Source organism: Macaca thibetana, chromosome 1 (genome assembly GCF_024542745.1).
Source record: "Macaca thibetana thibetana isolate TM-01 chromosome 1, ASM2454274v1, whole genome shotgun sequence".
NCBI classification, from domain to species: domain Eukaryota; kingdom Metazoa; phylum Chordata; class Mammalia; order Primates; family Cercopithecidae; genus Macaca; species Macaca thibetana.
In genome coordinates, this window is record NC_065578.1 from 123,399,333 (window position 1) to 123,413,139 (window position 13,807).

Below are 13,807 nucleotides of genomic sequence, written 5' to 3' on the forward strand. Positions count from 1 at the left end.
GCTGTCTCTACTAAAAATACAAAAATTAGCCGGGCACAGTGGGGCATGCCTGTAGTCCCAGCTGCTCAGGAGGCTGAGGCAGGAGAATTGGTTGAATCCGGGAAGTGGAGGTTGCAGTGAGCTGAGATTGCACCACTGCACTCCAGCCTGGGCAACAGAGACTCCATCTGAAAAGAAGGGGAGGGGAGGGGAGGGGAGGGGAGGGGAGGGGAGGGGAGGGGAGGGAGGGGGGGGGGGGGGGAGGGGAGGGGAGGGGAAAAGACAAGACAGGTAACCACCTTCCTGCCTCTGACCCACCTCCCGCTTTTTGCATTCTTCAATTGGGTCAAATACTTAACCGCATTGCTTCAGGCTAAGGCAAGCAACAGATCTCAGGAAAGAAGGTTTTTTTCTTTTCCTTTCTTTTTTTTTTTTTTTTTAGACAGAGTTTTGCTCGTCGCCCAGGCTGGAGTGCAGTGGTGCGATCTTGGCTCACCACAACTTTCGCCTCCCGGGTTCAAGTGATTCTCCTGCCTCAGCCTCCCAAGTAGCTGGGATTATAGGCACCCACCACCACGCTGAGCTAATTTTTTGTATTTTTAGTAGAGATGGGGTTTCACCTTTTTGGGCAGGCTGGTCTCAAACTCCTAACCTCAGGTGATCCGCCCGCCTCAGTCTCTCAAACTGTTGAGATTACAGGCGTGAGCCACCGTGCCAGGCCAGAAGTTTTATTTCCAAACCCCACGAAGGCATTACAAATAACAGAGATAGAAACCCAAATTAAGCTCTGAAACAACTGGAGACAGGCCTGCCTAGGTGATCAGGAGCATCCAGGCAGCAGGGATGGGAAGCAGGAGAGATGCATTCCAGATAAGGACCTCACCCCAGAGCCTTAGTCTGTATATACGTGTGACTATTCAGGGGCTGGAAGTTGAGAACCAGAAACCCACCAATCCTAATGTTGTCCTGGGTGGGAGGCAGAGAAGGCAGCAGCACGTGAGGTCAAGGACATTACCAAGTCTGACCCTGGCATTTGTCGCCTGCTCTGATCCCCAGCAGTCCATAAATAAGTTATCCAGCACATCTCAGGGATGGAGGCAGGGGAGCAAGCCAACTAGCCATAGCCTCTGGAAGGGGCAGGCCAGCCTGGCACTGGGGCAGAGCTACAGCAGAATGCAGTCTGACTCGTGCTTCGGCCTCTGCCGACGCTCCCCAGCTGGGCGTCCAGATGTGGCTCCTCTCCCCTGTATCGAATTTAACAATCGGTCACTGAACTTCCTTGGAAGCGCACAAGAAGAGATTCTAGAAGGAGGGGTGTCAGGATTGGGACAGGGAGTAGGGAGAGGAAGATAGGAAGGGACTCCAGGGGAGAGGGACAGGCAGGGGAAGGGCCCTGAGAGAAGAAACCTTGAAGAGACCAGTGCAGGAATAATAGGTGTTCTGGACCCGGCAAAGCATGAGGTGGAAACCGGGAGTGTGGGCGCCCGGGCAGCAGCCCACCTGCGGTGACAGGGCCCGTGTCCGCGTCCACACTGGCTGCACTGCCTGCTGCTGTTGATACTCCTCTTGCTGAAGCTGCTGGGCCAGCTCCAAGTCGGTGAGCCCCAGCGCGCCTTGTGGCTGCTGCTGCTGCAGGGACAGAGCAACCAGGTAGTCCTGGGGAGAACAAGAGTTGTACGGTGGGCTGAGGCCCAGAGCTGTGGCTATTCAGGCGAGGTTTCCAAATCAGTTTTTCCGCATCCCTCAAATTCTCTAGCTCTTTCTCCCTACGGAGCAGCACACACAGCCAAATGCATTATCTGTGGTGCCAGAGAATACACACCAAGTGAGGAGACGATCTGAGGTAACCCAGAGAAAGAGGCATGGATTCACATGGCCTCTAGCGGTTAAAATGTATGTGGCAAAAAGCTCCCTGAGGCACATGTGCTCTCTGCACTTTTCCTAAGTGCCCTACACACCTGGTCTACCTGCAGCTGCTTTTCTGGGGAGCCACTCCCACCTTCTGCTCCAGGCCCCTTGCCCAGGGAATGACTCAGGTGAAAGTCGGAGTCACAAAAGCAGCTGTCTCCATCCACATTGTGCAGGCTCTCCCATACGACTTGCTCCTCGTGTAGAAAGCCCTGGTCAGTGACCAGTAGGTATAAGTGATTCTACAAAGAAAAGAACAGAGCTCACTGGGGGGACAGGTGATACAGAGGCAGTTCACTGCCAGAAATCTCGGTATGAGGACCTTTTTTTTTTTTTTTTTTTTGAGACAGAGTCTCGCTCTATCACCCAGGCTGGAGTGCAGTGGTGTGATCTCCGCTCACTGCAAGCTCTGCCTCCCAGGTTCACGCCATTCTCCTGTCTCAGCCTCCCGAGTAGCTGGGACTACAGGCACCCACTACCATGCCTGGCTAATTTTTTGTATTTTTTTTTTTTTTTTTTTTTTTGAGACGGAGTCTCGCTCTGTCACCCAGGCTGGAGTGCAGTGGCCGGATCTCAGCTCACTGCAAGCTCCGCCTCCCAGGTTCACGCCATTCTCCTGCCTCAGCCTCCCAAGTAGCTGGGACTACAGGCGCCCGCCACCTCGCCCGGCTAATTTTTTGTATTTTTTTAGTAGAGATGGGGTTTTACCATGTTAGGGAGGATGGTCTCGACCTCCTGACCTCGTGATCCGCCCTCCTCGGCCTCCCAAAGTGCTGGGATTACAGGCATGAGCCACCGCACCCAGCCCCTCAGCATGTGGACTTTTTATAAATATGTGTGGCCTTGGGGAGAAGAAAGGGATGTCTGAGTGTATGTCCAGTTGGGTGTGAGCACGGTGGTCATTCTGGCCAAGCATGGCATGCAGTCGTTGGGGCTGAGATGCCACACAAGACTCTGCTCCCCCCATTTTCTGTTGTTCTCTGGGTTTGCCTGATGGCTCTTAGGATAAATCCTTTGAGAACCAGAGACCCCTCCCTCTGCTGCTCAAATCCTAGAGAACTTTGGCAGTTTCTAACTTTTGAAGACCAGCATTGTTCAAAAATTCCACTGCCCCCTCCTAGGGGAGGATCGGACTTTCCTGTACCATCGACGACAGGCTTATCCCTTATGGCTTGCTCTGGCCAGAAGATGTGAGCAGAAATGACATGTGTCATTTCCAAACAGAAGCTCTAAGCATGAATGCACAGTGCCCCCCTCTCTGTGTTCCCGCATATATTCCAGATAAAGGATCTTTTGTCAGCTGGGTCCCAGAGTGAAAATGGTATGGGACAGAACCATAGCCAGTTCACAGTGGACATGCACCAGGAGCGGGAAATGAACCTTTGTTGTGGTAAACCACAGGGATTTGACGGGTCACTTGCTACCACGGCTTAATCTAGCTGATCCCAGCTGGACCCATGAGAAAAAGACACCAGGAAATGACAGCACCGCATCCCGCCGCCCTCAAACCCGCATTACCTTATGCTTAGTCATGGTGCTAAAGTGGTTGTTTCGGAAAAAGACGCTAAGTTCATCCTCCTTAGCAGCTGCTGTCAGCTCACACAGTCCGTGGTAGGTCAGCTGGGCCGCGGTGGTCTCCAGGAACTGCTCTGCAATCAGGCCTGCCAGAGGGGACAAGTTGAGGGAAACTTGGCTTGAATTCAAGGTCCACAACAGGAAGGACCATCCAGAGAGCCCCTGTCAAAAGCCCCGGGGGTCAGTCCCACCTTCTGACGTCCCTTTCTTGAAACCTGGCTGTATTCATTCACTTAACAAATACTTATAGAGCAGCTACCTCATGCCAGGCACTGGGGATACCCCAATGAACTAAACAGAAATTCCCCAAGCTCCTTCTTGTGAAGCTTATACCTAGTGGGATGTGGTGGGAGATGACACACAATAAAAAAATAAGCCTAAGTAGCCATCATTCCCTCCACATACTATTCATGAGAAGGAATGTCACCTTCCGTCACGAGGTTGGTGTCACTGGAGTGTTTGCAGGTGATGATCTTCTCCACCAGCTGGTTGTAACTCAGTTTCCCAACTGCACGCACAGCCTCAGGACTCTGCTTGAGTAGTATACCAAAAAAATTGGGATTTTTTTTTTTTAAGGAAGGAAATGAACAAAGCTCACAAGGTCTACAACCCTATGATGAATGGTTCCTAAACACTGGTTTTTTTTCGTCTCTCAAAAAAAAAAAAAAAAAAAAAAATTTCAGGAACCATTCATCATAGGATTGCTATGTTGCTCAGACTGGCCCCGAACTCCTCCCAAGTAGCTGGGAATACAGGCATGTGCCACCAAACGCATCTGGTTCCTGAATTTTTGATGTCTAAAGAACTGACCTATTTGCATGTAGTTTGCTTGTATTTGCATGTTATCCCCAAAATTGGTTAAAATTCAAGGACTTCTGTACTGGGTCCAGTCTCCAAACCCTATTTCCCTCCCAAGCCATTCTAACCCCTAACTCCCTAACCTCTACCCCACAAAAATTTGCCTCTCTCATGTCAGCTTAAGCTGGATAAGGTCCCAGTGGGCCCTCCCACCCTCACCTGTGGATCAACAAGCCAGCCATGGTACAGAGGTATGCCTAGTAGGTCAAAGACACTGCATTCAGGTGTATACTCAAAATCAGAGACGCCTGTGAATCGCACATTGACATCCAGACCTGTGGCCAGTTTAGGCAGCACTGTTATTGCATCATCCACATTCTGGGGGTAGAAAAAAGATGATGGACATTCTAGCCTTTTCTCCCACCACTCCACTTCCACCTCCAGAAATTAAAAATTAACCTTGTTGCTTTTCTTTCGCGATTCTCTTACAAGCCACTCCATTTCTCCCTTGCCTCAATCCTTCTCTATGAACACTGTTTTTCTTTTAGAGTTTAAGTCTCATTCTTTCATCCAGGCTGGAGTGCAGTGGTGTGATCCTAGCTCACTACAGCCTCAAACTCTTGGTTTCAAGTGACCCTCCCACCTCAGCCTCCTGAGTAGCTGGGACTACGGGCACGCACCGCCATACCTGGCTAATTCTTGAAAAAAAATTTTTTTTTTTGTAGAGACAGGGGTATTATTATGTTGCCCAGGCTGGCCTCGAACTCCTGGCCTCAAGTGATCCTCACGCTTTGGCCTCTCAAAGTGCTGGGATTACAGGTGTGAGCACTCGGCCAATGAACATATTTTCTAGGACAAAGATAAACTCTCCTTTGACTCCTGCAGAATAAAATCATGGTTCAAGGAAACCTCTGAAGAACAACAAAAGCTTCTCTTAGTATTTCAAGATGTCCCCTTACAAACCTGCAAACCCCTATGCCTGCAGGCCTTCTGCCTTACCTGCTGAAAATTCAGCTGAAGTCCCTCTGACTTCTCCTGGGGCTTGATGGACAGGAGGCAGTTTCCTACAAGACAGGACCTCTTAGCTTACCCCACCAATTGCCTCAAAAGCTACGTTTCCTCGGGTAATGTCACAGAACACAGATTTTCAGAGCTGGAAAAGACTTAGAGTCTAATCCGGACTCTTCGTTTCTCAAAGGAAGCAACAGGCTCATAAAGGTGAAGGGCCCACCCAGGGTCAGATAACAAAGCTAAGGGCAGAATTGGTGTTACAACCCAGGACTCCTGACACCTTTGCTTTTCATTATCCAGCCTTGCAGAGAAGCCCCATAGACCCTTACCCTCCCTGCCATACCAGAACCCCCAAATGGAGATCCCTGAATAGTCTGGATTTCTGGCTGAATGGAGAGCTCTGGAACCCTTTGGGTAATTCCTCTTCAAGGCCCAGTCACTCACCAAGATGGGCCATGAGCTCATCCGATGTGATCACTTCCTTCTGCAGGGGGAGCTTCACCTGGAGGCAGAAGGGGTGATCACGTGTGTGCTTTCCCCCAAAGAGCACTAAAGGAAGAACCCATGGAAAGGCAAGGGGGAGCTCCAGTAGTAGGGTGGGGTAGGAAAAAAGGCTTGCAACTGGCACAAGGGAATGAATGTGAAATCTTGCAAGGCATGTGCATTTGCTAGGGAGTAGGAGATACAGGGGTAGGACAGATCTTCCTCTTTTTCTTTTTTTCTTTGTTTTTAGGAACATCTTATCTCATTGCTCAAGTTGGAGAAATATGGAGAATAATCTGAAAAGTTTTGACTGGTTTGAGAATATCAGGATGATCAAGGAAGTAGGTCAGGGAAGAGTACTCCCTGATATTTTTTGCACCCCTAACTGGGTGTTCTCTTACCTTCCACTGAAGAAAGAGGATATTCATGATGGCAAGGAGAGGGCAAGGGCCATTACTGCTCTGGGTGATGATAGGTGTCCGTTCTCCTTTCCAAGGGATCCACTTGACACAGTAGAAATCTGGCTCAGGCTGTCGGGTCCTGGGGGACTGAGGAAGCTCCTGGGGCATGGAGCATGCCCTCATTGTCTCTACTTCAGGCAGTGTCCCAAGGGTTGGCCCCAGTGGAGCTGAGCTAGCTTCAGGCAGAGGGGACTCAAGGTTGTCCCCACACTGGCCACGCAGCAAAGCTTGGCCCCGTTCTCCAGCCTCCCCATCAGCATCTCTTGCATCTGCGTTCTGAGGGTGCTCATGTGGGCCTGCCAGAAGCTCATGGTTTTCAGGGATGGCTGCTTCTGCAGTCCCGGCCTTACCAGGGGTCGGATCCTCAGGCTGATGGTGTTCCATAGTCAAAAGGGACTCAGCTGAGGGGCACTGAAGGTGTTTACTGACCTCAGGGACTTGCCTAAGCCAGGCTTGGGATGCAAAAGAGGGACCTGTTCAATAAGAAGAAAATCAGTGGGCTGGAAAGCAAACTAACCCAGATAAGTCTTGGAAAAGGAATGTAGTGTAGAAGGCTGGTTAGTGTTTGTGCAGTCACTCCTGGCTAGGGGCAGTATATGTGTAAACAGAAGGGTCCTGTGCTAAGCTCTTTCCACCTCTAACTTGCTGTGACCAGATGAGACCAAGAGGGCACAGGGCGGAAGGAAGACTGGTGGGATTGAAGACATGGGTGGAGTCAGCTTCCCTGAAACAGATCGTGACAGGGAAGGAAGAAAAGACAGAGAGAAAGGGAGAGCACAAAGGAGAAAGAAGGAAAAGAGGTGGAGAAAGAAATGTTAAATCTACGCTAATGGTTATTAATATGATGATCTTTAGCTTACTCTAATAGGCATCACATCAGTAACTGCCTCATAGCCATATTCCCTCACAGGGATAATTCCTCTGCCCTACCCCACACCCTGCCCCTTCACACAACATACTAAGCATACACAGGCTGCTTGTATTTTTAGGGATACCTTCTCTCTGCCTCACCCAAGGATAAAAAGATTAACAGTCACATAGTGCTTGGGGTGAAGAATGGAGGAGGCACAGAGTCAGTGTCATGCCCCTAAAGGCGAAATGCTGGTGAGGAAGGGGAAGTCTTCCTCCTCAAAGGGCTCTTCCGAACCATACGCAATACGAGACCACAGTATAAAGGCCTTGGGAGGGGTTTCCTGTAAGCTGGGAGGGGAAATGTAGGTAGGGGGGTGACTGGAATCAGAGACTGGTTTTAATAAGTGACTTCAGATTAGGGGCACAAAAAGCACTCCCCACAAGTTCTTCCAGTAAGCTTCTCTTTAAAAAAAAAAATTAATAAAGATATTCAAATTTATTTTAATTAAATTGAGACAGGGTCTTGCTTTGTTGCCCAGGCTGGTCTCAACTCCTGGGGCCCCAAGTAATCCGCCCTCCTCAGCCTGTCAAAGGACTGGGATTATAGGCATGAGCCACGGTGCCTGGACCCAGTAAGCATCTCTTGACAGCTAGAGTTGAGACAGCAACTTTTCCTCAGTTCATTTTTTTTTTCTTCCAGAAACTGCCTAAACCCAGAGATACTCTCTTGCCTGCTATTTCTATGAAATATGAAAATGCTGATTATTAATTTACTTAATAATACTCCCTCTACATTCACCTACCTGAAGTTTTATGTCTATTCCCATCCAAGTGGTTTTATTTATTTATCTTTATTTTTTTGAGACGGAGTTTTGCTCTTGTTGCCCAGGCTGGAGTGCAGTGGCGCAATCTCAGCTCACCGCAACCTCTGCCTCCTGGGTGCAAGTGATTCTCCTGCCTCAGCCTCCCGAGTAGCTGGGATTACAGGCATGCACCACCATGTCCGGCTAATTTTGTATTTTTTAGTAGAGACGGGTTTTCTCCATGTTCGTCAGGTTGGTCTCAAACTTCCGACCTCAGGTGATCCTCCCACCTCGGCCTCCCAAAGTGCTGGGATTACAGGCATGAGCCACCGCACCCAATCCTATCCAGGTCGTTTTAGATGTGAACACTGGACCTGTTTAACCTGCTCTCTATCAGCACTAGAGGCACACTGAGGCAAGTACAGATAGACATTTAACTAATGCTGTGGGTATAAATAATAAAAAACCACAAATCCTGCCCTTTGGAAAACATCTCCCTTTAATCTCCTTGCTCCCCTCCCACTCTTTATCAAGGAGAGAAACAGGGAGAAATTAAACTAGTTAGGGACCAGGCACGGTGGCTCACACCTGTAATCCCAGCATTTTGGGAGGCTGAGGCGGGCAAATTACTTGAGATCAGGAGATCGAGACCATCCTGGCCAACATGGCGAAACCCTCTCTGTATTGAAAATACAAAAATTAGCCAGGTGTGTTGGCGCGTGCCTGTGTCCCAGCTGCTCAGGAGGCTTAGATGGGAGAATTGCTTGAACCCAGGAGGCGGAGGTTGCAGTGAGCTGAGATTGTGACACTGCACTACAGCCTGGACGACAGAGCGAAACTCCATCTCAAAAATAAAATAAAACAAAATAAAATAAATTAAACTAGTTAGAAATCTTGTCTTTTCCCCATCCTCCTCCCAACCTGAGACTGCTTCCTTCTTGTAAACCTACATGAATTTGGGGCTAGGAGAAGGCCTGGGAGATGAGGTTGAGGAACATTAAAGTTACTGAAATAGAATAAGCCTAGTCACTCAAATTGATTATCCTCTTGATTCACGTATGTTTATGCTAGCTGCATATCATTTACTTGTTGTTAATTTAGAATCAGAGTAGCAAAAACTGCCTGCAGGCCTTATACTTTTTTTCTCTCTCTTTCTCTCTCTCCTTTTCTTCTCCCCTTAAATGACACTTAGGGTGAACCTCAAAGCAGATGCCAGAGCCTGGAAAAGTAAAAAAGCTTGAAGAAAAGCAGCCCTCGGCTGGGCACAGTGGCTCACACCTGTATCCCAGCACTTTGGGAGGCCAAGGCAGGTGGATCACCTGAGGTCAGGAGTTCAAGACCAGCCTGGCTAACATGGTGAAACCCCGTCTCCACTAAAACTACAAAAATTAGCCAGGCGTGGTGGCGGGTGCCTGTAATCCCAGCTACTCAGGAGGCTGAGACAGGAGAATTGCTTGAACCCCGGAGGTGGAGATGGCAGTAAGCCAACATTGTGCCACTGCACTCCAGCCTGCGTGACAAGAGTTAGACTCTGTCTCAGAAAAAAAAAAAAAGAAAAAAGAAAAGCAGGCTTCAGTTTTTATATTTTCTGTCCAGTGCCAGAAATGATCAATGATGAAGTGGGGTTGGGCAGCTAGCTGGCTGGAGAGGTGAGCCAAAGGAACCCAGGAACACCTGAGGGAGTGGGGTCTCAGAGGAACTGGGCAGAGCTAAATGGGCTAAGTCTTAAGAGGCAGGGGCAGGAAATGTAATGGAAGGTTTCTACTCTACGAGGTCCAATCCTGCTGGGGAGGGCATGGAGTATCTCAGAGTAGGAAAGAATGAGAGAGAGGATAGTCAGACAAATCAAAGTTTCATTCTCCTCCTCCTCTTTCTCAGCTCCTCAAGTCCTACACTTCTTCTCCAGCTGGAATTATGGTGGTGGGTGAGGGAATTAAAATAACCCTGGCTCCTCCCTAATCAATGGCAGTACAGAGTCAAAAGTTGGAAGAAGCATGTAAAACAGGTATGTAACTTCAAGAAGACACTCTTCCTCTCCGTAGGAACAATTCCCTTACTGTCCCACACCAATCTCTTTCTCAGTCTGACCTACGTCTTCATGCAATCAATAGTTTAGATTTTCATCTCAGAATATGTCAACCATGGCCACAGTGCCCTGTCTACTTGCTCATAAGGAGAGGGGGAGGGTTTCGTGCTTTCATTAAAAGGAGGAGGACCAAGCAGCATCCCCTTTACATATCTCTCCTGACTTAGCTCCTCTAAGCAATCCAGACTTGTAGACCAAAGGTGGAAGGACAGCAGGTGTCAGCTCCCCAGAGCTGGAGAGGAAATGGAGAGGGGTGGGAGAAGAAGTGAAGAAGATTATTAAAATAAAGTTTTTACCTTAAAGAAGTGGGTGCTGTTCCAAGATTGAGAAGGAGGGTTCAGCTGTGGCAATGCGATGGGGAAGATAGGTGCAATGAGGGGGTCTGCCAGTGCCAGCTGCCTTCCAGCTGTCAACGCCTGAGCTTATACAGGTTTACACAGCTTTGCGAGCGATGGTACAGGCTTGGTTGTGGCCACTTCCGGACTCACGCCCAGTACTGGGGGCACTGGAGAGGGTGAAGGCAGGCAGGGGCGGAGCCCAGGTGCTCCAGGTCACTCAGAGAGTCTTCAGGATTCCTGAGTCGCCGAGTCTAGGGCATGCGCTCCAGGCCCTGACTACAAGCTGGTTTTCAAAGGAAGTTTGTGGTTTTTCTTTTCTTCTCTCTCTCTCTTTTTTGTTCTCATCGGGACGAAGAAAAATTAGGCAAGGACAAGCTCCCTGGAGGAGGAGGGGCCTGCCCAGCGCTGGTGGATTTCCATCAGGGCTTTCTGACCCGGTCAGCAGCTTTGTGATCAGCAGAGAGGGAGCAAGAAACAGGAGAGAAAAACAACAGACCCTTTCTCTTCCCTCCGCCTGCCTCTGGAAGGGACGGAGCGCTTGTGCCTCTCTGGTGAGAATAGGGAAGAGCAAGTGCCCTTGCTGAGTGGGGAGGAGCAGGGCTGGACAGAAGCAGCTTGTTGGATCTGGGCTGTCTCTCTGGGTATGGCAGTCCTTTGCTCTCGATCCACAGAAGCAGGACCAAAGAGCACGATATTTGCATATATTACTCAGTTAATGTTAAAAACAAACAAACAAACCCAGCTCTTTTCCCTCTGGATCCCTCCATAGAGGTCCTTTCCAAGTCCTTGCTGTATCATTTTTAAGTCTAGAAATGAAACTGGTTGGGTTGTGCACCTGGTAGAGTGCAGAGGGTGTGGAAGAAGCCCCAGGCTCTGGGCGCGATGGCTGACGCCTGTAATCCCAGCACTTTGGGAAGCTGAGGCGGGCAAATCACGAGGTCAAGAGATTAAGACCAACCTGGCCAACATAGTGAAACCCCATCTCTACTAAAAATACAAAAATTAGCAGGGCGTGGTGGCACGCACCTGTAGCCCCAGCTACTCGGGAGGCTGAGGCAGGAGAATCACTTGAACCCGGGAGGCAGAGGTTGCAGTGAGCCAACATCCTGCCACTGCACTCCAGCCTGATGACAGAGCAAGACTCCGTCTGAAGAAGAAGAGGAAGAAGAAAAAACTGGCAGAGCAGGCAGGCGATCCAACACCCCTGTGCTTTGGATCGTGGTTCCACCACAGGCCTCTCATCAGTCACCTCCTCTCGATTTACAGCTGGGGAAGCAGGAAAAGCTGGTGTGAGGCTGATGGTAGGAAATAAAGCGATAGATAAATAAATGAGGGAATTTTTGATGATGAGTGTCCATTTATTTACAGTACTTGCACTACCCTGCGGCTGCAAAGTGGCAGTTAAGGGAGGCTGGAACCTAACTCTACATTCTGAAGGGTTCCCTAAAACTCTATGTACAGGGCCGCCACAGGATGAAACTTCAAGCAACTCTAAAGGCTGAAAGAGCAGTTGGAACAATTAGGGTGGCAGAGAGCAAAAAGTCAAGGTTACAACCGTCCAAGAAAGGAAGGAGAAGATATTTGCGGAGGCTGTAGGAAAAAAACAGGCTACAGAGTTGCAAAGGGAGAAGCAGCAGGAGTTGGCAGGAGACTGTAGGTGTTAGGTAAACAAGAGGGGTCAAAGATTATTCTAATGTTCTCCTAACATGAACAACCACAAAACTGGTTGAGATTGAATCAGTTTGGTAAAAGGCAGAATTTCGGGAAAGAAGATCTGTTTTGCCAAGTGTCATTTAAAATGTCAACCGGATGCTCGGTGTGATATATGGAAAGATGTTATACTTAGCCTGATCTGAGAGGGAAAGTTCAGATGCCACAATAATGGGTTACTGTGACACATACACATTTGTTTACCAAACAACGGATCCCTCAGAAAACGCTCCTTCCCTCGGTAGCTAGGGACATTGCGGAGCCGCAGGACTACGTTTCCCACGTCGCCCCACGCCACACCCACTTGGCCTCTCCGGAAAGACGTCCCAGGAGCCTCTGGGCGTAGAGCCCCGCCTCCGCCGCTGGGGGAGGGGCGACGCCAAGCTCGGGAGCACCCGGTTACGCACTTCCTCCCGGGGGTCGGAGGCCGATTCGCCGTGTGGCGGGTTCGAGTCCCGCCTCCTGACTCTGGCCTCTAGCCCCTGAGTCCCGGGCGGGGTGCATTCGCCGGGGAAACCTCTCCTCGACCACGGGCACCTCTCCTCGACCAGGGGCGACGGCGTACTTTGGGCTTCATCATGGAGGACTACCTGCAGGATTGTCGAGCTGCTCTACAGGTAACCGATCCCTGTATGTGACTGTAAGGAATGGAGCACGGGGTCCAGGAAGGACGAAGACGTGGGATCTGGGGAGCCTCGACGGTCCGTGTGGAGGGAACACTGAGTTGTGGGGAGGGGGGTTGGGGCCTGATCAGGTTTGGGGCATGAGGAGCGAGGAGCGAGAAGCCAGCTTAGGAGCGTGAGAATGCTGCTTGCTTAGTCTCCCGGTTTTTGGCTCCCCGCCTTTGGGGTCCGCCCGAGAGCTGGGAGAAGTCTTGGGTCTGAATCCTGCATTTGAGCCTCTGCTTGCTGTCATCTCGGTCAGTTCCGTCAAAAGGACCAGGACTGTGCGACCGCCAGCCGAGCCCCGCAAGGTGTGTTTATTCTTTTCTCCCCGCCCCTCTTTGAGTTCTCCGCTCCCAAGGCCTCGCTTGGCCCACTGGCCTCCAGGTGAACCTCGCGGGTGTGGAGGGAACCGATGCTCACGGCTTTATTTCCTCTGAATGGCGGTTTCTGTCTGGCGGGCTGAACTCATTTCTAAGTTAGAAGTAGTCACGGTATTTTACTTTAAGTCAGTGTTTTTAAACCAAGCATACATAATCCATCAGGCATATTTGTTGACCCACAACCAGCATTCCTTTGCCTCCAGGTTTCTCCTTTGGCCTTAACGCACACACATTACATAAAAATTCTCCACTTGGAAGGGATAAGCACAAAGTGTGTTTAGAATCAAAACCATAAATATGACTACTGAATGCTTTGTGGCTTATTTTTGGTGCTCTCTGAGCCAGCTGGACTCACCCAGCCATGCTGAGCCGTCATGAGGCATTAGGCTGTTATCCCCAGTTAGCAGCAAAAAGCTAACCAGAGACAGACTCCAGGAGGTCACCCGGCCCCTCTACTTTGAGTTATATTGCCCTGAAGAAACCTAGACAGATGGCTTGCTGAGCTTTCCTTTTTAGGTATCGGAAACTCAACAAATTCCCCTGGGGGACAGATTCTGTTCTTTAACAAATCCTGAAAGTCACTTAATTCCTGCTGCAGACTCAGCTGCTGGAATAAATGAATTGTCTTCATATTGAATTGGGGAGAAGGTCCATTTTAACACCAATTACATAGACATTTTCCTTGTGAAAAACAAATTTGGGGAGTTATTTCAATGCATAAGGCCATTTGGAACCAATCCCTTTTTGTTACGTCTGAT

General features: G+C 49.6%; 2 protein-coding genes across 13 annotated transcripts in view; one reads left to right on the plus strand and one right to left on the minus strand.

Moving 5' to 3' along the window:
- Positions 1–691: 691 nt before the first annotated feature.
- On the minus strand, positions 692–11,676 carry MINDY1 (MINDY lysine 48 deubiquitinase 1). Of its 9 annotated transcripts, none has more exons than XM_050750424.1 (10): positions 10,253–11,665; positions 6,156–6,688; positions 5,716–5,773; positions 5,260–5,324; positions 4,480–4,638; positions 3,890–3,995; positions 3,406–3,548; positions 1,979–2,129; positions 1,480–1,635; positions 692–1,223 (listed from the first exon to the last, which is right to left on the minus strand). In XM_050750424.1, exons 2-10 carry the CDS (start codon positions 6,597–6,599, stop codon positions 1,051–1,053), a joined length of 1,455 nt encoding a protein of 484 aa, XP_050606381.1. In that variant the 5' UTR covers positions 6,600–6,688; positions 10,253–11,665; the 3' UTR covers positions 692–1,050. The 9 variants fall into 9 exon arrangements, with proteins under 9 accessions (XP_050606381.1, XP_050606384.1, XP_050606393.1 ...); XM_050750427.1 differs by having other exon boundaries at positions 1,938–2,129; positions 6,156–6,939; positions 10,253–11,662; XM_050750436.1 differs by having other exon boundaries at positions 1,938–2,129; positions 3,890–3,992; positions 10,253–11,660.
- Positions 11,677–11,751: 75 nt separating this feature from the next.
- PRUNE1 (prune exopolyphosphatase 1) overlaps positions 11,752–13,807 on the plus strand; it is a 32,239-nt gene continuing 30,183 nt past the window's right edge. For 2 of the 4 annotated variants that reach the window (XM_050750565.1, XM_050750586.1), the window contains exon 1: positions 11,752–12,621. In XM_050750565.1, the coding sequence (XP_050606522.1) occupies positions 12,583–12,621 (39 nt within the window). In that variant the 5' untranslated portion in view covers positions 11,752–12,582. The remainder of the gene's footprint in view (positions 12,622–13,807) is intronic. The other 2 variants (XM_050750575.1, XM_050750602.1) reach the window with 2 other exon arrangements.

Bases quoted from the DNA above. Each gene is read 5' to 3' on its own strand.
- MINDY1 (XM_050750379.1), bottom strand. From the start codon at position 6,599: ATGGAACACCATCAGCCTGAGGATCCGACCCCTGGTAAGGCCGGGACT. The intron at 5,325-5,715 runs GTGAGTGACTGG...CCTGTCTTGTAG, and splicing joins TGAGCTCATGGCCCATCTTG to GAAACTGCCTCCTGTCCATC. The intron at 3,549-3,889 runs GTGACATTCCTT...CCCCTCTGGCAG, and splicing joins CACCAACCTCGTGACGGAAG to GCCTGATTGCAGAGCAGTTC.